At 56.2% G+C, this 25015-nt stretch overlaps 1 protein-coding gene across 1 annotated transcript in view; it reads right to left on the bottom strand.

Moving 5' to 3' along the window:
- Nucleotides 1–6182: 6182 nt before the first annotated feature.
- Nucleotides 6183–25015, bottom strand: part of RAB43 (RAB43, member RAS oncogene family) — a 24959-nt gene continuing 6126 nt past the window's right edge. Inside the window, exons 2-3 of the mRNA XM_007465288.1 lie at nucleotides 8997–9180; nucleotides 6183–6612 (exon numbers count right to left, since the gene is read on the bottom strand). Of these exons, the coding sequence (XP_007465350.1) occupies nucleotides 6362–6612; nucleotides 8997–9180 (435 nt within the window). The 3' untranslated portion in view covers nucleotides 6183–6361. The remainder of the gene's footprint in view (nucleotides 6613–8996; nucleotides 9181–25015) is intronic.

Raw genomic sequence — 25015 nt, 5'->3', positions numbered from 1 at the left:
CTCTCTCTCTCTCTCTCTCTCTCTCTCTCTCTCTCTCTCTCTCTCTCGCTCTCTCTCTCTCTCTCTCGCTCTCTCTCGCTCTCGCTCGCTCTCGCTCTCGCTCTCGCTTTGCCTCCTCTCTACGCCTCTTCTTCAGAAACAAAACAGCCAAATCCCCCCCTTTCTCATGGAAGCAACTCCCCTCCTGATGCTGGTGTCAGACCCCTGCAAACTCTGGGCTCCCACCTCTACCCTAAGCAACGGTCACCAAAGTCTTCAAACAAGGTGCTTCTCTCCCTCAGTGGGTTTCTGGTGCCAGCAGTTAAAATGTTAAACTTTTTTCCACCATATGAGATAATAATTACAGTGGCCAGCCCAAATCCAATATAATTATACCAAAGATCCCCCCCGCAAGGTCCACATAGTGGGGCCGTGGGTGAGAGGGTGCCACGAGGAAGGCCAAGTGGGCAGCAGGCGCCACTGGAGGGCAGTGACCCACAGAGGTGAGGCTGGACCAGGATCCCCAAACTCGGGGCTGGTGGACAATAGGGAGTGGTGGGGACTGTGGTAAACCAGGGAGCCCACGCTCCATCCAGAGGCCCAGTGGAATGTTGCCACGTGGAAAGGTGGCCAGGTGCCCGTTCTTCCAGAGAGCTTGGGAAAAGTCTATGTTATACTGAATTATTCAAGCATTGGCGACTAAATTTAATTTTTTAAAAAATATACATCAACGGGACAAATAAAACATATTAATCAACATGAATAGTCCGGAGGCTGAGAGTTTGGTTTCTGCATTAGGAATCAGCTGGCATCCACTCGCTGGGCACTTAATATGTGGGAGGCTCTGCATAAAGCGACCCCCCCCACGGGCCTTTCTCCTGTACCCTGTGAGCCCTGTAAGGAGGTGCTGTCCTCCTGCCCCGCATGGAGGTGGACTCAGGCCCAGGCCCGTGGTCACTTCACAGGCACAGGCCAGACACGTCCCCCATCAGACCTGAGAAGCTCTCCCTTGGAAGCTTCCTGGCCCTGGGCCCCCAGAACGGAGCCCCTTCAGCCTCAAGTCCCCAAGTGGGGTGCTCGTAAATTCTGCCCTGCTCCTTCCTGGGGGGCCGTCCTTCCGTGACCCCCGTGGCCCCCGCACCCACGGCTGCGGATCAGGGCTGAAGCGGCAGGGCCCGCGGCGCCGGCCTGTGGGGAGCGCACAGAGGATGGCCGGGAGTCGGTCCAAACCCGCCATCCCGGCCGAGTCTTTCCCTCCCGTGGCGAGAACCCACAGCAGAGGCCGCAGCTCCGGGCAGACAGGGGGGGGCTCCCCACCCTCGGGAGGGGTCCTGGGCATGTCGGCAGGCGGAGGCCGGGCAGGGTGGGGAGTGGCCGTGGGGAAGGTGACCTGGGGCTTCAGAGCTGGGAGGGGGAGGGGAGGGCAGGGCACAGGACTGGGGGCGGCGGCTTCCCTTCCCTGGAGGCAGGGCTGGAGTCGCCGCTCGGCCGAGGCCGAGCCCCTGGGCAAGCGTGTGCCGGGAGCAGAGAGGGTCAGGGCTGGAGCGCTGGGAGCCCCGGGGGCGGGTAGGGTCAGACTCAGCCCTGGGACCCACACCCAGCCCGGGGCTGGCCCCGGGCAGGGGCTCAGGAGCGAACTCAGTGGGGACTTGGAGCAGGTCCCTCTGGACTCCGGCCTCAGGTGCCCTGTCTTAAAGGCCAGGACTGGACCTGGTGCCCTCCGAGTTCCCCCCGGGTCTGGGCAGTCCCATGGGGTGGGCAGAGGCAAGCGGAGGGCCTTGGGACAGCCAGCCCCTGGGGAGCGTTTGGAGGGCCCAGCTCAGAGGGCCCAGTTACAGGGTTTTCGTCCAAGGGTCACTCGGGTGGGGATCCTCGCATTCAGTGAGAGCAGGCGGTTCAAACGACAGGTGTTTCTTGTCCCTGGAAAGATGGTTGGCAGGTGCCTGGAGCTCTGCCCGCCTGGACCATCGCTCTCCTTCCCACCCACCCACCCCACACCCGGCTCCCCGGGCCTCGCAGTGGCTTCCTGCGGTGGGATGCAGGCAGTGCAGGGATCAGTCCCGAAGAAACCAGGTGCTGGTGGAGGAATGCCTCGTCCAAGGTCACAAACCAGCCTGGGTCGACCTGGAGTTTGAGGGGAGGCTGGTGTGACCCCCCAGCCTGTCAGGCTGTCTTGGGGGAGGCTGGGCAGGTGGGCACAGCACACCTGGTGCCCTGAGCGGCTGTGCCCTCCTGTCAGCAGGGGCCCCCTCTGTGAGGGACCAGGGACGGGCTCCGCTGATCTCGGGGGGCTATGGACTCATGGCGTCCCTGGGGTCAAGGCTCTGAGCCAGGTGCTCAGCAGCTCTCTGAGCGCCTACTGTGCTCATGGATCCGGGCTGGGCGCTGGAGAACAGGGATGAGCAAGACCCATCCTGCCCTCCGGGACCTCGCAGACCCCGACCTGCAGCAACAGCTGTGCTTCCTCGTGGCTGCAGGACTCAGGCAGGCAACTCCCTACTCCGAGCACGTGGCCTCAACTGAATAAATCAAGGGTGGAGGGATGGTAACACGTGTGTGCCTTGCAGGGCTGCTGGGCTGGTGCCCCTGGGGTTCACCAAGTAGCACTTCCCAACCTGCCTCCCCAACACGAAACCAGATGAGGGATCCTGGGGCCCAGAGAGGTGCAGTGACTCGCCCAAGGTATCCCTGGCAGAGATGGGACCCAACCCCACCTCCTCCCTGCCCCTGAGGCACTGTCTGCTCCTCCGTCCAGGGGTCCCGATGGTCTTAACAGGGCTCTGGGCAACAGACGGGCAGGGGGCAGTGTGTGGGCCTGGAGGCCAGTCGGGGGAGCCGGCCAGGCAGGTGGGACATCTGTGGATCCGTGGGCACTGGAGCCAGCTCTGAGCTCCAAGCCAAGAGAACCAGTCTGGGCGCTGCCGGCTCGTTACAGAAACGTTTAATAGTTTAGGAATGCGTACACTCTGGCTCTGCTAAGTCTCCATAAAGGCAACTTTTCCATGTTTTAAAAAATAGATTCGCTATAAAGATTTATATATTCATAAATAGGCAATGTGAAAAATCCCCAAATGCAATGGCATCCTTGGGCTGAGGCCCTCCCCACCCCAGCCCAGGTGCAGGCTCAGAGGTCTCTGAGGCCCCAGCCTCGGCAGCCCTCCGGGGAGAGGTAACTGCATTCAATGTGAATTAGGAATTTCCTCCAGCTTCACGCCCGCTGGGGCCTGTGTCCTTGAGCTCCACCCCCAACACCCACCCGCCCTCTGGACCGGGCCCACCTCTCTGGCTCAGGAGTCAGGATCCCTGTCCCTTGCCTGCCCCCTTCCCGGGAGTATAAAACACCAGCCTTCCTCTGGTCCTTCAGCCCAGGCCACAGACCGCCCTCCTCCACCAGATGGCTGGGACACTTCCCGGCCCTCCTGCCGGGCTTCCTCTCCTGGCCCCTGACCCCTGACCTCACCTGCTTCTGTTCTTGGGTAACTTATAAACAAAGGAAGAGGTCCTGGGAGAGGGAAGAGGCGGGGCCGTGCTGTCTTACACAGTTCCCCGTTGTCCCTTGGCCAAGTCCATCCATCCGGGCCCCTCTGACAGAGGACTTAGGCCCAGAGAGGTAGTGAGGCCCCAACCTGCCAGGGCACCCCAGAGCAGGCAGCCAGCAGCGCGCCCAGGGAGGCCCTGAGCGCTAGCATTTGGCTCTGAGACGGAAGACGGGAAGCCTCCGTAGGAAACGGCTTCAGGCCAGGATGGGAACCTCGCAGGCCAAGGGTGGGTAGGGAAGGAACGCATTCTTGCCAGGGGGTACGATGAGCAAAGGACCAGCTGGTCATCTGTGGGATTCTAAATGGCACGTATTCAAGGGCAGGGTCGGTAAGCGGGAGCGGGGCAGGAAGGGGTCTGCCTGGACAGAAGCTGCTCCTGTGGGCAAGACGGTGCGGGGGAGAAGGAACGGAGCTGTGTGAGGCCTTGGACACCCGCGTGAGGATGGACTGCATCCCGAGGGCCCGGGGGGGGGCGACTGGAAGGTGTCAGGATGGGGGAGGGACCTTTCATAGCTGCCCCCCTCACAGCAGCAGGTTGGTGCTTGGGCTGGTGGAAGCCCAGGCCAAGGAGGTCAGGGAGGCATCCAGGGGAGGGGATGGGGCCCATCTGGGCAGAGGGGCCGGGGCCACGGTCGTAGGGTGGGGGAGAAAGTGGGGAGCCCGAAATGACCCCTGAGTTCTAGGCTACAGCCCTGGAGCGAGGCTGCTCCGTGCGGAGGACAGGTGGCAGGAGACCCACTGGGCCCTGGGATTGTGAAAGGAGAGAGTGAAGTGCTGCTTCCTTGGTTCTGGGTGAGGAAGGGCCACCGTGAGGCCACCTCCCCTGTGCAGGGTTCCGGGCACAGGAGTAGGGGGATGGCTCACAGCCCAAGGTGGCAGGTGAGCCCCCGTCACCGGTGTTTCCTGTACCTGTGCACCCTAGATGCTCCGGGCAGCCCGGCAGGGCTCCTTCTGGAGGAGGTGAGCTGGGGGCCTCCCTCCTTCCCTAAGCCCTGTGAGGCAGCCCTGGGCCCGGGGTCAGTACCTGTGCTCGCTGGAACTGGGGCGCAGTCCCGGCCGCTGCTCCTTGCATGCACCCCACCCCCCAGAGCAGCAGGTCTGTGCAAGGCGGTCTTCAAGAGACTTCCCTCCCAGCTGGGCCTGGACCTAACACCCAGCTCTGCCCAAACATCAGCCCCCTGCAGAGAGGTCATGGGGCCGGAGGACCTCTGCCCTTGGCCTGGGGGACCTCTGCCCTTGGTTGCCCCGGTCAGCCCCTCTCTGGGGAACCCCTCAGTGCAGGTGGAGGGGCTGGGCCCCATCCCATCAGCAGGGACGGGGGAGGGAAGCCAGGCAGGCTTCTTGCTCCCACTTCCCAGCCCACTCGTCCGACGGCGGGCTGACCCCTGCTCAGCAGCTCCTGGCCCGTCCAGGCCAGCGTCCTTCCCCACCAGGACCAGGCTCAGCCTCCGCGGCTGGAAGGGCCAGCAGCCCTGCCTGACCCGCCTCCTGGGGCTGCCTGGCAAGGTCTGACTTCCTGCTCTGCGTCCAGGCCTGCCTGGGAGGGTTTGACGCAGACCAGGTGCTGGGATGGAAGGCAGGGAGCCCGACTGCAGCTGTGCGGCACCTCTGGGCTCTCAGGGGCCCTGGGCTGTGTGTCCCTGATGTGGCCTCGCCCAGGGCTCTGAGAGCAGCTGATTTCCTGGGGCCCCACACTGGGGCGGGGGGCCTGCAGGGCTGAACTGGTCTGATGGGAGCGACTGGGATTGGCCTGGGAAGACCACCTGCTCCCCCAGTCCAGTCCCTGCGCTCCTCTGAGCTGCACCCAGAGAACGAACGGTGCTGCTTCCAAGTGCCCCAGTGACCCTGGTCCCCTGCTGTCTAACCTCAGTGCCCAGTGTACACACAGGCCATTAGAGTGGGTGGGCCCAGACCCAGGCCTGCCGGGGCCTCGCCTTTTCTGTGCGGGGAAACTCTCTAAGCTGGTCTGGGAGCGGAGGGGGAGCTGGCACTCTGAACGTGGCACGAAGGATCTCTGCAAGTGGGGTGGGACAGGCTGGGCTCAGGGGTGTGAGCGTTTACTTTTCCCTTAAATGTCCGCACTCCTATCTCATTCCCACTACCCCCCAGCTTCCGAGAGCCAGAGCTAAAGGATTCACTGCTTTTGCAACCTGAGTGGCAAAACTTTGGGCCCCAAGCCAGCAGACGAGCGCTGTGGGCCGTGACACACCGTAGTAGTCCCGGTGAAAAAAAAACGAGAAACTCCATGGAAATGGGAGAGGGAGGCCCCGCTGAGGCAGGAGCCGCCTGGGGCTGTGAGCTGAGAGCTGGCCTTGAAGGAAGGAGGGAGGTAGGGAAACCCTGGGACGGAGCTCAGGACTGAGTCTGCTGGGCCGTTGCTCCTGCACAGGAGGCCCTGGAATGCCCTGGGAGGACCTGGAGCTCCGGCCACATGCCTGGAAAGCAACACCCTGCCGGGCAGCGTGTAGCCCGGGAGGCCCACTCCCAGCCCCTGGGCCAAGGTCCACACCGTGTAGCCCGGGAGGCCCACTCCCAGCCCCTGGGCCAAGGTCCACACTGCTGAGCTCGGGCCAGTCCTGGGACGTGCACGTAAGGCGGGGACAGCAGCTGGCTGACAGGAAGGGCCCCACACCCTACCCTGTGCCAACAGGGCCTCCCGCGGGAGGAATCCTGCTTCTTCCTTCCTGGAGGGTAGTGCTCCCATCAAGCATCCAGGCCACAGGCGGGGTAATTCCAGGCCTTTATCTGGCTGGCACCCTGGAGGCCAGCTCTGGAGGGCTGGGCGAGGAGGCCACAGGGCGGGAGGAGGTGGGGCAGCCCCGCCTGCCTGCCCTGCACCCCGGTCAGCACCCGCATCCCCAGCTCTCTCCGACGTCCTTGCTGTCCAGCTGGATGTGGTCAGTGCCCTTCTCGCTGAGCAGAGGGCCCCCGTGCCGCATGACCAGCTCCGTGGCCACTCTCACGAAGGCCTCATCCACGTTGCTCGAGTCCTTGGCCGACGTCTCGATGGCGCACAGGATGTCGTGGTGCTCTGCCAGGCTCTGTGCCTCGGCCAGCGGCACCTCCCTCAGCTCCCTGAGGTCCGACTTGTTCCCTGCGGGGAGGTGGGGCAGTGGTGAGGCCCAGGGCCCAGGTGGGTGTGGCTACAGCTAAAGGCAGTGAGGCTGAGAGTCTATCTTTAATGCTCTTATCCCATCCTTTAGTCCCTCATCTCATCTCTTCCTTATCTTTGCCAGGGGCTTGCGCATTTTATTGCTTTTTCCTAAGAAATAGAAGCGGGAAGGTTTGGTGAAAAGAACAGGGTGCTTAGAGCTGGAAGAAGACCTGGGTACAGACGCCAGCTTCCTGTCACCTGCTGTGTGACGCTCGGGTAACTCACTCCATCTCTGAGTCTCAGCCCCCCATCTATGACGCCACCTTCTGCAGAGCAGGGATTAAATGACACAGTGGACACAAGCTAGCACCTAGCGGGCACTCCACCAACGCTGAAGTTAAAGAAATCTGGCCTCTTGCGATTTGTTTTTGGCTAAAATTTTGTCATTTTTCTGATTATTTATGCTCTCCTACTTTCCTTTGGAATTTTATAATTCTCTGTAAGATTGTGGGTTTTGATTATTTTGCTTTTCTGATAACGAGAGCACAGACTACAGCTGCCCCTGAGAGCACACCTTTCCCTCTCCCATGAGGTGTGAGTTGTTTCATTATGTTTTAAATAATCTGGTCAATTGCTCCTTGGTCTAATTTCTACAAGAATTTTTTTTAAGTCTCTAAGTGATTGACTTTTACAATGTGATTATAGGGACAAAAAAAAATAGATAAGCATCTATGAAGATCTAGGGACTTCCCTGGTGGTCTAGTGGTTATGGCTTATTGCTTTCACTGCCGGGGCCCGGGTTCAATCCCTCGTCGGGGATCTAAGATCCTGCAAGCCACGCGGAATGGCCAAAAAAAAGAAAAAAAAAAATCTAAAATTTCTTTGGTAACCTTAAACAATGCAACAACCAATTTCAATGTTTGGAACTTATTTGGATCCTGATTTCAACAAACTGGAAAGAAAACCGCATGTGATATTTATGAGCAATTATAAATCTGACCACAGATCAGCTAAGTTGATTGTATTAGGAGATGTCAGTATGTTTTAAATGTGAAAAGCGTACTGTTATTATATATTTTTAAGTGTTTGTATCTTTTATAGATTCATGCTGGAACATTTGCAAATGAAATCATTTGGTGTTGGGATTTGCCTCAAAATAATATGAGGTCGGGGAGGGGCCGAGGGCTGAAATGAACGTGGACAGGACTTGCCGGCTCTGCTCAATCTGGGGTTTGTTACGCTATTCCTTTTATGTCCTTGTATAGAGTGCGCTATGATAGAATGTTTTATTTTAAAAGTCCTGGATTGGGAATTCCCTGGCAGTCCAGTGGTTAGGACTTTGTGCTTCCACTGCAGGGGGCCCCGATTCGATCCCTGGTCAGGGAACTAAGATCCTGCAAGCCGAGCGGCGTGGCCAAAAAAATAAATAAATAAAGTCCTGGATGAAAGGGGAGCATCAGGCCACGTAGGGAGGACTCCCTTCCTGCCCGGGGAGTCCAGTCCGCCTAGAGCACCCACACCCCAGTCCAGGCCCATCTGCACTCGCTCACCGTAGAGGAATCAGCCTGACTGTTGGGACGAACACCCCAGGGACCACACACATGGTCCAAAGCTTCTTGAATCCAGGCCCGAGAAGTTTACGCAGGAGGGAAAGGTAAAATGGAGGTCATGGCACCCCCTGCAGCGTCGGTTCTCAAAGTGGGATCACTGTGTCACCCGGGAACTTGTTAGAAATGCACACACGTGGGCCCACCCAGTGCTCCTGAGTCAGATGCTCTGCGGGTGGTGCCGGCGTCTGCCCTCCACCAAGACTTCGGAGTGGCTCGGAGGAGCGTGGACACCTGAGAAGCACCCCTGCAGGGTGGCCGACAGAGCAGGCCACTGAATCACGATCGGCCACGTTTACACGCTCACAGGCTATGTGGACGGGATAAATGACTTCACTTTTCTGACCCTCGGCCCCGTCCCTGACACATGAGGAGCAGGCAGGGTTATGAGAACACACATGATGAAGACCGAACTAGCCTGGACCAAGGTGCGGCCACGTGGCGACCGCTTCCTGGCCTGCGTCGTCTCATTTCCACTTTGTAACTTTACAAGTGATTAGCAGGATCTGAAGTTTCTTTTTTTTTGGCCGCGCCTCGTGGCACGTGGGATCTTAGTCCCCTGAGCAGGGATCGAACCCGCGCCCCCTGCAGTGGAAGCTCAGAGTCTTAACCACCGGACCAACAGGGAAGTCCCCGAATTTTCTAGATCATGGTCCTGGCTCCGCTCCTACCTGGCCAAGCTCAGCCTTCCCTGTGCTCTGTTTTCCCTGTGTTCAGAAAGGAGAGAGAGACTGAGACAGACAGACAGACGGGTGGACCGCAGGGGCCCCCGCTCACCGATGAGCAGCTGCACGATGTTGGAGCCCGCATACTTCCTCACGTCCTCGATCCAGTGAGGCACCGACAGGAAGGAGCTCCTCTTGGTGATGTCGTACGCCAGGATGGCCCCGTTGGCGCTGCGGTAGTAGCTCTGGGTGATGGTGCGGAAGCGCTCCTGGCCAGCCGTGTCCCAGATCTGCAGCTAAAGGAACAGGGGTCCCGTGAACCCGGGGGTGCAGCCAAGCGCAGGGGACGGGGAGGCCGAGCCCCCAGACCCATCCCCAAAGCGCTGCTTCCGGGGGCAGGCCACCGGCCACACCTCGGCAGGCACCACGTAGGACGGACCAGAAGGTGGACAGCGGAGAGGCCTTCTGAGCCCTTGGAAGGCAACTCAGCGGCCTGAGCAGGACGGGGGGAGCAAAGTGGAGGCGGGTGGCCCCGTTTCCACCTCCAGAGCCCCAGGACAAGGGGGTGGGTTCTGCACCGTGGTGGGAAGCACACTGGACCCCGAATCCTCTCTGCCCTGGACATCAGGTTCGCTGCTGGCGCCGTGTCTACTGCCTGCCCCTCTGGGCCATGAGTGCCCGCTGCCCCCACCGTAGGGAGGCCCCCAGCACTCGGGCTCTCTGTTCTGCCTCAGCGGCACCGGGGAAGATGCTCACGCTGAGCAGGGACGGCCCGGCGAGGCTCCTATCAGGCGGCCTCTGCCATCAGCTGGCGCAGCCTGCTAACCCTAACCCCGGTCCCGACCCTCCGCCCGCCCAGGTCCTCACTTCACCAGCACCCATCAGGGCCACTGCCGGGCCTGCCTGGACAGGCGCCTGGGGGCGGTGGGAGCATCCCTGGCTTCCAGCAGCAGCAGCAGGATGGCGGCAGGGACCCCAGGTAGGGCCGGCGGAGGCTGGGCCATGGGCCAACCTGGATGGTCACTGTGCCCGGGCCAGGAGGCTGCGCCGTGGAGGGCACCAGAATGGGCGGGTCCAGGGCTCTCAGTGGCTCAGGGCCTGCCTTCTCTGCTCCGCAGACCACAGGTCCTCGGGGCCCTGAAGATGGCATCCTGAGCCGCAGGCCATCCACCCTCCTCCACTGGCACAAGCACTCCAGGTACCTCTTTATCCCGTTCTCAAGGGGCGTCCAGGGTGGGGACAGACCCAGAGGCCTCAGACAGTTCCTGCGGGCAGGACTTCTGGCCCTGGCACTGTGGAGGTGACCACCTCTTCCTGGGCCTCACAAGAGGGCTCCACCGGTTGACGCGCTCTGAGCCACGACTCGCCAAACCAAACCCCCGGCCTGAGACGGCCCATTTGCTCCGCAGGGTGAGAGGCTCCAGGAAGCAGGCCCCGGGGCACAGCGCACACAGGGGTGACGTGAAAGGCGGGACCTCGGCACCACACCAGCCTGGGATCCAGACGACCTAGGACTCCCCTCCACACCCCAGAGGGGAGCATCAAACACAGAGGCCAAGCAGACACGGGAAAAGGCAACTCGGCGGAAATAGAAACTAGGCAGAGTTTCTCAAAACAATCTCCAAAATAATCATCAGTGTTTTCAGAGATAAGAAAAGGTCCATGAAATGATAAGAGAACACTCTTATTTTAAGTAGAGGGAACATTCGGAAAGGAAAAACGAGCTCTTGAAAATTAAAAATATAACATAAATGAAAAATGCAACGTAAGTGTTGGAAGGTGAACTTGAAGAATTTCCAAGTGGGGAAAAAAATGCAAAGAGATGGACAAGAGAGAAAAAGAGTCGCGGAGCCAGCCTAGAAGGTCCGCCAGCAGGACAGTAAGAGTTCTGGGAAAAAAAGAACAGTAAAATCAAAGAAATGCTTCAAGAAAATTCCCCAGAACTGATTGAAAAGGCCCATTAAGTACACAATGGAGGAAAACAGACCCACACAAGACACTTGGTCGTGGGAACTCCAGAACAGTGAGGAAGAAGAAAGGACCCTAAAAAGTTGCAGGGAGGGGCTTCCCCGGTGGCGCAGTGGTTGAGAGTCCGCCTGCCGATGCAGGGGACGCGGGTTCGTGCCCCGGCCCGGGAAGATCCCCCATGCCGCGGAGCGGCTGGGCCCGTGAGCCATGGCCGCTGAGCCTGCGTGTCTGGAGCCTGTGCTCCGCAACGGGAGAGGCCACAACAGTGAGAGGCCCGTGTACCGCAAAAAAAAAAAAAAAGTTGCAGGGATAAAAAGAGAGAGAAAGGAAAAAGGGGTGTGAAGCCTTCACGGAAAAGATCCATATCGCATTAGACATTCAATGAAACCTAAAATTACCTAAAATTACAAGGGAAGATAATTTCTAGCCTAGAATTCTCCACCTAATCACTATGAGTCAAGTGCGATGGTTTAACAAAGGCATTTTCAGACATAGGGGCCTCAAAAAATTGACCTTCCTGCCACCCTTTCTAAGGAAGCTGCTGAAATCAACCAACACGAAGAAAATGGGGGGTCCAGAAAGAGAATTCAACTCAAAAGAGAGGCGAAGGGAAACCCCGGGGTGGTAGGGAGATCCCAAGACAGCAGCCAAGCTGCAAGCCAGGATGCGGGCTGGTCGGGAGCCTCCAGTCCTGGCAGAGTATTTAGTGGCTGTTGAGACCTCCCTCCTTAAACAACCGGGAGACTGAGAAAAACATGGGAGGCTACTGTTTTCAGGATGTAAACAACACAGCACGAGACCCTAATCCTTGAAAGAAGCAAAACTCATGGAAGGCGCCTCATGATTGCCAGCATTCTACTGGGGATGGTTTTCTGACCACAGGACAGGGGGCTAGACTCCAAGCAGGGCATGGAGCCTGGAGCAGCTGGTGTGACTGGAATGAGGACCGATGTTGGGGGTGGGGTCCCTGGTGGGTCCTAGCCCGCGGGCTCCGCACACAGGGTGAGACTCCCAGGTTCTAACCAGAGAGCGGCTCCTCCGGGGGTAAGAACACACCAGAGATGGAGGCTAAACAGTGCTGGGGGATATTCCAACCCAGCCGCGGGGAAGAGGCCTCCTTAGCACCTTGCGAAGGACCCAGATATGGAGCTGAGACATCAGGAAGGCTGTGCCCTACGAGTGAGGACCATGGCAAGAGGCAGGCCTCCCGACACCTGCCCAAGAAACCCTAAACCAAGCTCTCAGGTTTGGAGGCCGCGTTCTGTCAAGGTGAAAGGCTAGAGAAACACTGTCAGACTTGCATCTCTCTGCCCTGACAGAACATGAAGACAAGCCACACAGGTTCAAGGTGATCAGCCAGTCACTGAATTGACTACTAGGATATGAATCAGTGCCCTTCAAACACGATCCAGAGTCACTAGCCAGTATCAACCAGTATTTCCAGTATACAATTAAAAACCTGCTAAACATGCAAAAAAAAAAAAAAAAGACAATTTGACCCCAAGAGAAAAGCAGTCAATAGAAAATGATGCCAAAATGGCCCAAATATTGGATTTAGTAGACAAAGACTTTAAAGCAGTTATTTTAAATATAATCAGAGCATTAAAGGAAAACATGTTCGAAGAACTGAAGCAAAATATCACTCTAAGTGGGCAAATAGGGAATTTCAGTTAGAGAAATGGAAATTATTTCTAAAAACATATTTTAAGAGGGTCAAAATTCTAGAACTTAAAAGTACAGTAAGTGAAGTGGAAAATTCATTTGATGAGCTTAACGGCAGAATGGAGACAGAAAAAAAGAATCAGTGAACTTGAAGAAAAATCAATACCAAGTATTTAATCTTTGATTAAATAAGATCTTAAATCTTAAGATAAGCCTCGATGAATCTTAAAAGATTGTATTCTTCTGTAAGAAGAATATTCTCTAGCCACAGAATATTCCTCTAGCCACAGAATATTCCTCTAGCCACAGAAAATCTAAAACAGAAATTAAGAATGCTCTGGGAGAGACTTCTTTAAGAAGACGGAGCTGAGAGGCAGCAAGACGTTGCGGGGACAATTACACAGTACGTGGGGTAGATGGAGAGGGTGAGTGTGCCAATTAGGGGAGGATTTGGAGCTGAGTTGATGGTGAATACATAGACCCCATGCAGAAACAAGATGATCACGACCACCAGGAAAAACTAGGGAGCACGGGGAATGAAAGATAGTGCTACGTGGCTCAGCCGTGGACAGCTCTCACTAAGCAAAATGTGTTCATTGAGCCATTTCAACAGCGCTTACTGGACACCTGCTCTACGTTCTAGGTACCAGACAGAGCAGAGGAAGCAGACGCAAATTCCTGGGCTCAAGCTTACAGTCTAGCGCAGGAGACAGATGCTAAGTAAGATAATAAAAAGTAATACGGATACTACGGAAATACAGAATATAAATAAAATATTTATCGTAAAATAAGTAATACAATAATCAGTATATGCTAGATAGTGATAAGATAGAAAAAACAAGCAGGGCAAGAAGTTATCAAGTATGGTGAGGAATGACGTTTTAGATAGGAAGGCCTCATTGAGATAAAGATCTGAAGAAAGCGGATGCCTGCGAGACAAGCATTCCAGGGACAGAGAGAGCAAGTGCAAAGGCCCTGAGGCAGAGACATGACTGGTGCACGAAGATCAGTGTGTTGGGAGCAGAGTGAAAAGGGAGAGAGAAATGAGGGATGACCGAGGAATCATCGGGCCAGATCATGCAGGGCCCCGGAGACCACAGCAAGAACTTTGTCCTTCACTGTGAGTGAAGGGGAAGCCAGGGAGTTTTGAGCCAATCAAATTTATTTTTAAACAGGATCACTCTGACTACTGTATGGACAACAGATCAAAAGAGAGCAAGGACAGGGAATTCCCTGGTGATCCAGTAGTTAGGATTCCATGGGTTCACTGCTGAGGGTGCGGGCTCAATCCCTGGTCGGGGAGCTAGGATCTCACGAGCCATGCAGCCAAAAAAAAACAGGAAGAACAGAAACGGGGAGCCCAGTTAGACGGCTGTGGCCATAATCCAGGTAAAAGACCACAGTCGTAGCAGTGAAGTTAGGGAGAAGTGATCAAATTGGGGCTATGTTTTGCGAATAGAACTGAAAGGAACTTAATGCTGATCTAATCAACATTACCACACACCTCTCTACTGGGAGGACGCAAAGTGTGTGCATGTGTGTGTGCGTGTGCGCGCGCGTGCACGCGTGCACGTGTGTGATGGGGGCTAGGGTAGTGCTGAGAGTTAAACCCTCATCTTCCAAAGCAGGAAGTCAATAGATGATGCGTGTACCTGGGGGAGGAGGGGTAGGAACACAAGCAAGAGAAGGAGAAACAGAGAAGAGCCGGAAGTGGTTGCCCCTAGAGGCTGGGGGCAGAGGGGAGGATCCGGAGACCAAGCCTTGTTGAACCATCATACACAAGTGTAACCGATAACAACTGAAAATAAAAACCCAACACAAGAGCTACAGATTACGGTATCTGGGTCAACCAACTCGTGAAATCTGGGCAGTAATGGAGGAAATATTTTTGGAAAGTAGGTCCTTCTCATGACTCGTAATACTCTCATCCTGCTTCCTCACATCAGAGCCAGGGGAAGAGAAAAGCAGGGTCAGTGCTCGGGCCCGGCAGCCTGAGATCCTGAACCAGTCCCGTCACTTCCCACCTTGGTGTACTGCAGGCTAAAACCTAATTCACTTTTCATCTGTCAGAAAAGGTGCCGTAAGGGTGAATGACAGACTCAGTGTGCTCAGAGCCGAGCGCAGAGAAGGCGCTGGATAAACGCGTCCACTTAACAGTATTACTGAGCTGGCATCATTTGGGGCTGGCGTTTTTAATACACGCCAAGGAGCTTTAATGCAAAGAACACGTAAAGGGCTCAAAGAAAGGCACACCGGGCTGTGTGCACGACCACACATTTGTTCATTCAGTACGAACTGAAAGTCAGCCATGTCCCAGCCCCTGTTGGAAGGACTGGCACCGTTGCAGGGGGTGAAACAGGAACAGAGTTCCCTTTCCAGTTGAAAGGAGGCAGAGGAGAAGGGCAGTGGGACACTTGCAGAGAGGGGGGACGAGCACCCCGAAGAAAGCAAAGGCAACGGGAGGGCCTCCCCGGATGGCACCTCCGAGGGTGGTCACAGAAGGTGGCACCTGGGCTGAGGCTCCTGCCAGTCGTGGGGACAGTGTTCAGGCACAGGGGACAAAGGCCCAGAGGCAGGACAGAGCCTGCCACGCTGGAAACACAGCAAGGGCAGTGTGGCCAGATGGCAGCAAAGCAGCACCCCGGAAGGCGAGGCCGTGGGTGGTGCCGGAGCCAGAGCCTGAGGGTGCGTGTGACTTCACCGTGGTGGGAGACGGCAGCAGATCATCCAAAGCAGCGGACGTGTATCAGACGCCTCTCATTCTGCTTCGTATGTCTCAGCAGCACCCTGTGCTCTAGCCATTGCCACAGCAACCAGCCTCGCACAGAAACAGCCTTCGAGCCTCCCTGATCCTAGCCCAGGAGGCCTGCTGGAAACCACGGAGCACTCGGGACTCGTGACCCAGATGAGAGGGACCCGCCAGCCTATGGACTGACACTCAGCCAGTGCAGGGCAGGGGATGCTGGGCCCGATCAAGCCCCACTTGCCCACAGAGGGACCAACATGAGAATGCAGCCTCCACAGCCTTTCCTCCCTTCTCTGCTCTAGAAACAGATGAGCTCCGCGCACGCTCTTGCCTACAGCTGTCCTCAGGGAGCCCAGGCAAAGCCGGGACGTGCCCCGACTTATGTCTGTAAAGCTGCCGGCTGCTGGGTGGAGGACGGTCCTACAGAGGCGGCCCTATGGCTTGGCCCGAATGCCCCCTGTGTTTCAAGAGCTGGGTGAAGCCAGGCTGGGAGCGGCCCCGCTTTCCGGGCAGCGAAGCACAGCTCCTCCACCAGGCAGGGCCCCGGGGAGGCTGGTGAGAAGGTTAATGAGGCTTATCAGACACCTGAGCTACCGGAGACCCAGGCGAGCAGAGCAGCATCGTCCTGAGCCATCTCCTGGGCAGCACAGGCCCGGGCTCTGCCTTAGAAACCAGAGCAGGGACTTCCCTGGTGGCACAGTGGTTAGGAGTCCGCCTGCCATTGCGGGGGACACGGGTTCGACCCCTGGTCTGGGAAGATCCCACATGCAGTGGAGCAACTAGGCCCGTGCACCACAACTACTCAGCCAAAAACTTTAAAAAAAAAAAAAGAAAATTAGAAACCAGAGCAGAAGCGCCGCGTGGACGCAGTGGGGACCTGTGCAGGGGTAGTGCAGGGACCCGCGGGGGGTGCTGGCCTCGCTCGGGGTCTCACGGGGCTGTGGGCAGAGACCGTGAGCCCCACGTCACAGAGGAGAAAGCCGGCTCTGGAGGTGCAGTGATTGGCCGAGGAAGGCATCTCGACATCGTGCTGGGTCCGAGCCCATCTGCCTGCCTGCTCCCCGGCACAGACCTCGGCAGGGGCCCAGCGCCCAGGAAATCACGGGTGTGCACGCCCCTCTGCTCTGCGGTTCCCGCTCCTTCACACGCATCACCACCAAGCCGGCGCCAGGCTCCCTGCGGACGGCCTCCACCCGCCCAGCGCCTGGCCCACACCCCGCACAGCAGCCACTGTGGAGCCGCCAGAATCCGACTGAGATCCTGCAGCCCCTCCGCTCTCTGGCCTCCACCCTCAAGTGCATCGTCCAAGCCCTCCGCATCACCTGCAGGACCCACAGGCCCCGACTTCCTGCCGTCGCCCACCCCGTGTGTCCAGCTCCCGGGAGGCCGCAACAAGGCCCCTGCCTGAAACGCTCTTGTCCCAGACCCTCGCCATCCCAGCCCCGCACCCCACGGCCCCACCTCAGCCTCTCCACCGCCTGGCTGGACACAGGCGTGCACGCACACTTCTCAAATGTTTACTGTCCCTACCTCACGTGGGACTCTTGAGGGCAGGGGCTGTGTCTGGCTGGCTTTCTGCATAAGCCAGGTAGAAAGTGCTCGATGAATACACGGTCCATCTGCTGGATGAGCACCCGCCTGCCAAATTGAAGCCACCACCCCCGCCCACCTCCTCCCCCACCTGGAAGTTCTCCACCTGCACTCACTGGACAGACACAAGGGGGCCTTGTTCACGAATCACACCCGAGCCCCCTCCCCGACTCCCGCCTGCCACCCACCTCCCACCGGGCACATCGCCAGTTTCTCCCACCTTCCCAGCCAGGCTGTCTCATCTGACAGTTGACTCTGGGGGAAATTCTCTGGGCTGCTGATAGCCAGAGTGAAGTCCGGAAGCATCTTTGGGGCACGAGGGTAGGACTGAGGCCCGGCCAGGATGGAAAAGGGCTCCCAGAGCACGGATGCTCGGGAGAGGGGAGCTGCCCCCCTCCAGCTCCGCAGGGGTCATTCAGGTGAGTTTCAAACAGGTGGGGCGGGGATTTCAAGGGGAAGCACGGTATCAAGGTGAGGGACGAGGAGATTTTCCCTTCTAAGCTCCCCACCTAACAGCTCCCAGTTAACACTGTCCCTCTGGGTCCCCACATCCATGAAGGGTGTTATCATTTTGCCATTATCTCCTTTTCTAGGATAGACTGCATTCCTCTTGACCTTTTGGTGAACTCCTACCTGACCATCAGGGCCCCAGTTCAAGGTCACCTGGTCAGTGGAGCTTCCCCGACGCACAGGCCTGGGCCCCACACCAAGCGGACTCAGCTTTCTTTTCTTCGTGGTCCACAGCCCTTTACTCTTGCCTCTATGACAGCATACACCACAGAGGATGTCACCTGTCCCAAACTTGGGTGCCTTTGGGGGCCAGGAAGGGAACATAAAATGCAGCAAGGTGACAGAAAAGGATATCCTGCGTAAAGCAAATTCAATAAAAAACAAACCAGCAAATCACCACTGAGCAGGCCAAACGAAATGGTTCACGGTGGGAACTGGCCCAGGGCTGTATGTGCGGGGCTCCTGGCTTGTAACTCTGCCTCTCGCCATCAAGAACGGGCTCTGGGGACTTCCCTGGTGGCGCGGTGGTTAAGAACCCACCTGCCAATGCACGGGACACAGATTCAATCCCTGGTCCGGGAAGATCCCACATGCTGTGGAGCAACTAAGCCTGTGAGCCACAACTACTGAGCCTGTACTCTAGAGCCCGCAAGCCACAACTACTGAAGCCCGGGCGCCACAACTACTGAAGCCCACGCGCCTAGAGCCTGTGCTCCGCAAAAAGAGAAGCCACCGCAATGAGAACCCCACGCACCACAAGGAAGACTAGCCCCCGCTCGCCGCAACTAGAGAAAGCCCCGCGCGCAAAAATGAAGACCCGACGCAGCCAAAAATTAAAAAACAAATAAAACAAAAAAACAAAAAACGGGCTCTGGTGGGGACAGACCCCATCTCATTCCTTTGCAAGCTGGTGCAGAGCAGGCGCGTGACCAGGAAGGAAGCCCTCTGAGGGCAGGTCCTGCGGTCAGGCCAGTGGGAGCGAGATGAGGCTGGCGGGGCAAGGGCTGCTCTCCAGGGAGGGTTCCCATGTGCCCCGGTAGGAAGTCAACTCTGTTTAGTAGGTTAAATAAACCTAATAAATAAAATCAACTGCACCGTTGGCGATTCAGGTCCCAGAACCTTTGTCCGGCATCATCCCTCCCGATGGAAACAGAAGAGGGTTTTATCTGAACAGTGTTTCTCCCACAGGATGAGGCCGGCAGTGGGAAGTTCCTTACTTGTTCATAGCAGAAAGGGACTTTGGAAAAATAAGTTCTCAAGACAAAACTCCAAACACTGGTTGGAGAGACCCAAATACGAGCCCCCATGCTGCTGTTCATCGTGTCTCAGAATGTGGGGAGTCCGAACCAGGAGGTGGTCTGCAAGCTACTCCCCGGCCAGCCGCTGTCACTTCTGCCTCAGTCCTCAGGGAAGAGCTCAGCCCCGGGCTTGAAAACAAGCCTCAGCCGAGAGGCAGGTGCCAGAAGCGACGGTAAGACCCTGCAAAACCTCCAATGTGTTAGCGGGTGAGACAGGCCAGAGGGGATGGAGGCTAAGTGAGGAGAACCGGGGCAGCAACACCGGATGGGGGGCCGCGTGGACCTGATACAGACGCGCCTCCCAGCGGCTGACAAGGGCTGCGAACGCATTCCTGGGCCCAGGTTCCTCCCGCCCCCGAAACACGACTGCTCAGGATCCCAGCGTCAGAGGCAACTTTCTGTGCCCCTTGTCACCATGCAGCTCTCCCTGTAGAGCCACCACCACTGGAAGAAGGGAGGCGGGACCCCTGGTTCCCCGCCCTGCTCCACCAGCCGGGGGACCAAGGGTGATCAGGTGGCTTCCTGGCATCTGTGTTTCACCTCCAGCATCTTGGGAACAGTGGTGGGAACCCAGGCGATGAAGGTGACAGACGCGCTGTGAGCCCCTCCAGGCTGGCTGTGCCGGAGCTCCCTGTCTCGGTACATTCCATCCTCAGGCAGCCCTGCAGGTTCATCTCAGAGCCTTTTACAAGATGGGTCCCAGGGCACAGGAAAGGAGAGCTCAGTCGGACTCCGAAACCTGTGCCCTTCGCTGTGTGCAAGGCTCCTCCACAGACCATGTCCTGTGCTTTTTTCATGAAACCCCCTCCTCCTGCAGGAATCAGTCAGCCTGTCCTTAAGTCCTGGCGGGAAGAAAGGCCCAGCCTCCGCCCATGGGGGATGTGGGCAGCCTGAGCTCCCGGTGCAGCGAGGAGGGCCTGGGGGAGCTGGTGGCCCTGTGCTGGAGACCAAGGTGGGACTCACAGGTGGCCTCTTACCTGCTTGTAGCCCCTTCAGGCACAATGGGGTACATGGGGACGAAACCCAGGCAGGACGCCAGGCAGCAGTCTGTGCCCCCCAGGGAGGTCAAGAGCAGGGGCTGCAGCACCCGGACCAGGACTTGCGGCTGGGCCGCCACGCAGCATCAGACAAAGCCAACCCATTCGCACGTTGGCCCAGAGCCTACCTTCCAGCATGACCGGAAGGCGGCTCCCACGCCCCACGGGGCCCCACTTCCCCTGACTGGATGAACACCAGGCCCTCTCCTGCTTCCGGGGCTGCACATGAACACGGCCCTGGAGCACAGCCCCTGTCTTTCCTCACTGGGAACTGTCCTCCTTCAATGCCCAGCTCCAAGCCCGGGAAGAGGACTGCGCATCGTCTGTGTCCTGGACACCAGGCAAGCAGCCCCGTGACAGCATGGCACCCGAGCAGACACAGTCCGAATTTCAGATATCTGGTCCTTCTATGGCCACAGTAAACACACATGTGCTTGTAAGGCCGCATGATTCGGTTCCTGGTTTGGCAGTTCAGTCCCTGCAGCAGCAGTATGGATGGCACTCATGCTACTTAGGTGCTTGCACGTCTGTCCCCCACGCCAGACATGAGCTCCGAGGTACAGGGACACATCTCATGTGTCTTCCTTTTGTAGGTACTCAGAACAGCACCTAGGAGAGAGGAGGTACTCACAGAACAAACCCTGAACCCACTGACGTGCAGTTTCTGTCTGGGTGTCACACGGAAACCTCCAGCCAACAACCACAGTTAAGCTCGACAGAGCACCTTCTAAGTTTCAGGTGTTTTCCCCTTTTCATCTCACTTTACTTGTCTGTTGCTCCAGACAGAAGAGGCCAGCTCAAGGCGCTGGCTCTTAAATTATAACCCAAGAAACAAAGGAAAATGGAGCAAAAAGGAATCTTTAACAATAAATGTGAGTGGAGATCAAACTTGGCCTCACCTCCGGCGGGGGACCTTCATCACGTTGCCACCTGCCGTGGGGCAGTGTGGGTGCAAACATTACCCGTGAGTCATTCTCGCCAAAACCCTTCCACCCGAGTATCTTTGAACCTCTAAACTCAACCTCCAGTTTACAGAAAATACAAAGGATAGAGGAACAAGGGAAAAGGCACCATGAGGGAAATGGGAGTCAAATCCAGAAAGCGACTCTTAAAAAACATCAGTCATCAAAACAGAAGCGAGGCATCGTTCTGGACCAAACCCACACTGGACTCCAGCTCAAGAAGGAAAACTCTATAAAAGACATTTTGGAGGAAGTTGGGGAAACTTAAAAATGGACTAAGTAGATGCTTATAGAAACAATGATTTGCTTAGGTATGATAACACACTGTGCTTATTCTTAAAAGCTGTATGTCGAGGTATCAGGGGTGGAGTATCATGCTATCTGCAACTTACTTTCAAATAAAAAAATTTATATTACACATACAAAAAGATAAGGCAAATTCAGCAAAACATGAGCAATTGTTAAATCTATGTAGAGCATATATGGGGCTCACTATGTTATCCTTCCAACTTTCCTATATTTTTAAACTTTTTCATAGTGAAAAATTGGGGAAAATACAAGTATTAATATCCTGAGAATGAAAATCTTACTGATAGGAAAAAGTACCAACTGGAGATCTTGGAAATGAAAAACGTAACTGTCAGAATACAGAAACTAAAAGATGAAATGAACATCGGAATAGAGGCAGCCGAAAAGTAAATCAGGGATCTCGAAGGTGGGGCGCGGGCTGCCAGAACACAGCACAGCAGAACACGCTGTCACTACAGAGGCCAGACCCTAAGCCCAGCTCCCGCCCTGCGCAACCTCCAGAGGAGAACAGGGAGAATGACAAGAAGGAATGAATCGAAGCAATACAAGCAAATCCCACAGAGCTTCAGGAACACGGGACTTTTCATATTGATTACACCTACTGAGTTCAGAGAGGATGAATGGGAATATCCCATCACCTGGAGAGAGTGCTTTACTCACCTGCCAGGACACACGGGGAAGGCACAGTGTCAGGTGCAGACGCACGGAACGACACGGTGAGTGTGACTTGGGGGGTGGGTGGAGTGCTAGGAAGAAAAACTAAGCGGGGCAAGGAAGGGATGAAAAGTAACTCAGACCTCAAAAACATGACCCAAGGACCCCGCGACAGTGTGTGGTTCCATGTACACGTGCATCCAGAAGGGGCAGCTCCACGGAGATGGGCTGGGGGGGAGTGGAACAGGCGTGACTGCTGATAGCTACCAGGTTCCTGTCTGGGTGATGAAAATATCCTAAAGTTGACCCTGGTGAGTATTCAAAACAACAGGAAAAAACACTGAATTGCACACTTTAAATGGGGGAATTCACAGTATATGAATTATGTCTCAATAAAGATTTTTTTTAAAAGGAACTTGGTGGAGTACTACTTTGGACAGGATCGTCAGGTAAGGCTGACTTACGTAAAGCAAAACAATAACGTGTTGATGTACATACACACGTACACACACACAGAGCAAACTGCCCCAGGCATCCTAGCACACGGGGGCCTTGCATCTCCCCAGCTCTTGCATGGACCCCACTCTGCAAGCTGAGGTTCGGGACCCACCTCCGGCGCAGACATGCCCCTCCGCCTCTCCCCGCCCCCCGCCCCGCCCTCTCCCTCACTCGCTCCTTCGCTCAGCCAATACTGGTCAAGAGCTTATTCTGGGGAAAATAACGTGATGCAAACCGCAGAGCTGGAGTTTACATTGAGGTATTTACCTTGTGATTTCAATATTAAGGTTGATTTCTCCCATGTATTTCATCTGTAATGCAAACATGGCAGATACTGACCGTTCATAGCTGGGAAACTGAAGTACATCCTGTGATCCAGTTTTTCACCATGAAATCATCCACTGTTCCTGTCCCCACTACAGCTTTAAAACCCGAGAGTGAAAAACAAGTGAAACCAAAAAAATAAAAGTGTTTCACTGAAAAATATAAACAGAATATTTTTAATTTTTAAAAAATCTGATTTTTACACTTCTCAGACATAAAAAAAGGCAGAGGTGGGGACTACCTGGCTTGAAACTACAAGGAACTTTCCTCAAGGAAAATGGAATCCCTCAGTGATGTGGTCCAGCCTCCTCACATGGCGCCCAAGGAAACTGACACACGGAAGGGAAATGACCCCGCCGACTGTCCGCTGTGAGGTGGAGGTCACCTCTGCAGGCCTCTGGAATCAGGATGAACCTTGTCGCCCACACATGGCGACTGCCCTCGGGCAAGGCCCGGCCTGACATGAGTCTGGACTCTGCTTTCACAGTCAGACCTCATCTGGGACCAAAGTCCTCCTGACAGCGTGGCAGGCTCTGCTCTGGTGGCCTCTGACCCTTCTGAGTCATCAAACCCACCCTGTGATCCAACATCCGGAAATACTTATGCAATTTCCCAAGGAGACCACTTTGAGAGGGACAGGTCCTAGTGACACATCTAAGCTCCAGGTTGTTGCCTTTTAAACAACCTGTGTGGAAAGTCACATACCTGGTCTAGGGCTACTCTGACCTCTTCCTGGGGTAGGAGAGGGAGGCCTGCAAGGCCAAGCAGGACAGGTAAGAATGGAGGGGATGTGTATGTAACCCACGGAGAAGGGCGCTGCTAGTGACTAACGGTCCTGACTCACTACATCCCCAGAGCAGGTTGCAGACACCTCTACCTACCAGCACTGGCTGTACGTTCAATAAAACAGCATTACGGGGCTTCCCTGGTGGCGCAGTGGTTAAGAATCCACCTGCCAATGCAGGAGACACGGGTTCGAGCCCTGGTCCAGGAAGATCCCACATGCCGCGGAGCAACTAAGCAGGTGCGCCACAACTACTGAGCCTACTCCAGAGCCCGCAAGCCACAACTACTGAAGCCCGCACGCCTAGAGCCCGTGCTCCACAACAAGAGAAGCCACCACAATGAGAAGCCCACGCACCGCAACAAAGAGTAGCCCCTGCTCACCGCAACTAGAGAAAGCCCGCGCGCAGCAACGAAGACCCAACACAGCCAAAAATAAATAAATAAATTTATAAAAAAAAAAAAAAAACCAACCCAGGATTACGTAGGCCATACTAGAAGGCAGGCGCTTTCTTTTGTTCACACTGGCCATAAGCACCACTTCTGCCAATTAATCTGAATTAGTAAGGATTTGTTTAACAAGCAGATGGCATTAGTATGTTGATGTGACACTGCTAATCAAAATGTAAGAAAATGTAAAATTCAAGTGATACACGACTGCCCAGATTTCACATTGGTCCCAAACCTTTCTGTGTGTGTGTTCATGCACGTGTGTCTGTGTGTGTGCGCACGCATGAGCTCACACACATGCGTGTGGCAGTGGTAGAGGGCGTGCACAGCAATGAGGAAAAGGCGCCACACGAGGAGCTGGCAGGCAAGGTTCTGGTTCAGACCTGCCGCACATGGCCTTCAGATCCCCGTCTGTGAAATGGGGTCTCATCGGGTGGCTGCAAGGACCAGGCAGAACAGAGCACGAGAACAGTGGTGAAAACTCGGGAGATGGGGGACTCAGGGAGGGAGGGCTGCCCCCTTGCTACTAAGCTTTATGAACCCTCATGCCCAAAGCCTCTCTGCAAGGGCCACACGGGGCTGACGGAAGGAAGGAAAATGCACACAGGCCGAAACACCAAAGGGATGGAAGCAAAGAAAGGAGGCAGGTGGAGGCCCTGAGCTGTGAGAAGGCCCGGTCTGGGCGATGCCGCCCCCCTGTGACCCCAGTGGGCTCGCCTTTTCATACACAGCGGGCCCTCCATGGCACAGACATGGGGATTCTGCCTTCACTTCATCGCTGGGGAAGCAGATCAGTGCACAAGGGCAGCTGGGCAGCCCGGCTGAGAAGCTGAGTCTCCCGAGCCCCAGGCCACCACCATCTCTGTCAGGGGACCCACGCCCGTGTCACCTCCCACCTGCTGATGCTCTGCTGTGCGTCAGGTCCTTAAGCTTGGGGTTGACAGGTGAACAGATCAGGAGCAGTGATGCCACGTGCCCCAGGCAGCAAAGCCAAGATTGTGACCTGGGGCCCGAGGCTCTACCACTGGCCCCCTTTCCACCATCTTCCCACAGCATGTGCTGCCTTGGAACTGGCAGAAACCTCAGGAGGCAGGTCCGTTTTGCCATGAGGATGATTGTCACCGGCATCAAGAACAGATTTCTTGGGCTTCCCTGGTGGCGCAGTGGTTGAGAGTCCGCCTGCCGATGCAGGGGACACGGGTTCGTGCCCCAGTCCAGGAAGATCCCACGTGCCGTGGAGCGGCTGGGCCCGTGACCCATGGCCGCTGAGCCTGTGCGTCCGGAGCCTGCTGTGCTCCACAACGGGAGAGGCCACAACAGTGAGAGGCCCGCATACCGCA

Source organism: Lipotes vexillifer, unplaced genomic scaffold (genome assembly GCF_000442215.2).
Source record: "Lipotes vexillifer unplaced genomic scaffold, Lipotes_vexillifer_v1.1 scaffold1115, whole genome shotgun sequence".
Taxonomy (NCBI): domain Eukaryota; kingdom Metazoa; phylum Chordata; class Mammalia; order Artiodactyla; family Lipotidae; genus Lipotes; species Lipotes vexillifer.
Note: the sequence above shows the minus strand (reverse complement) of the source record. Positions and strands in the feature narration are given on the sequence as shown.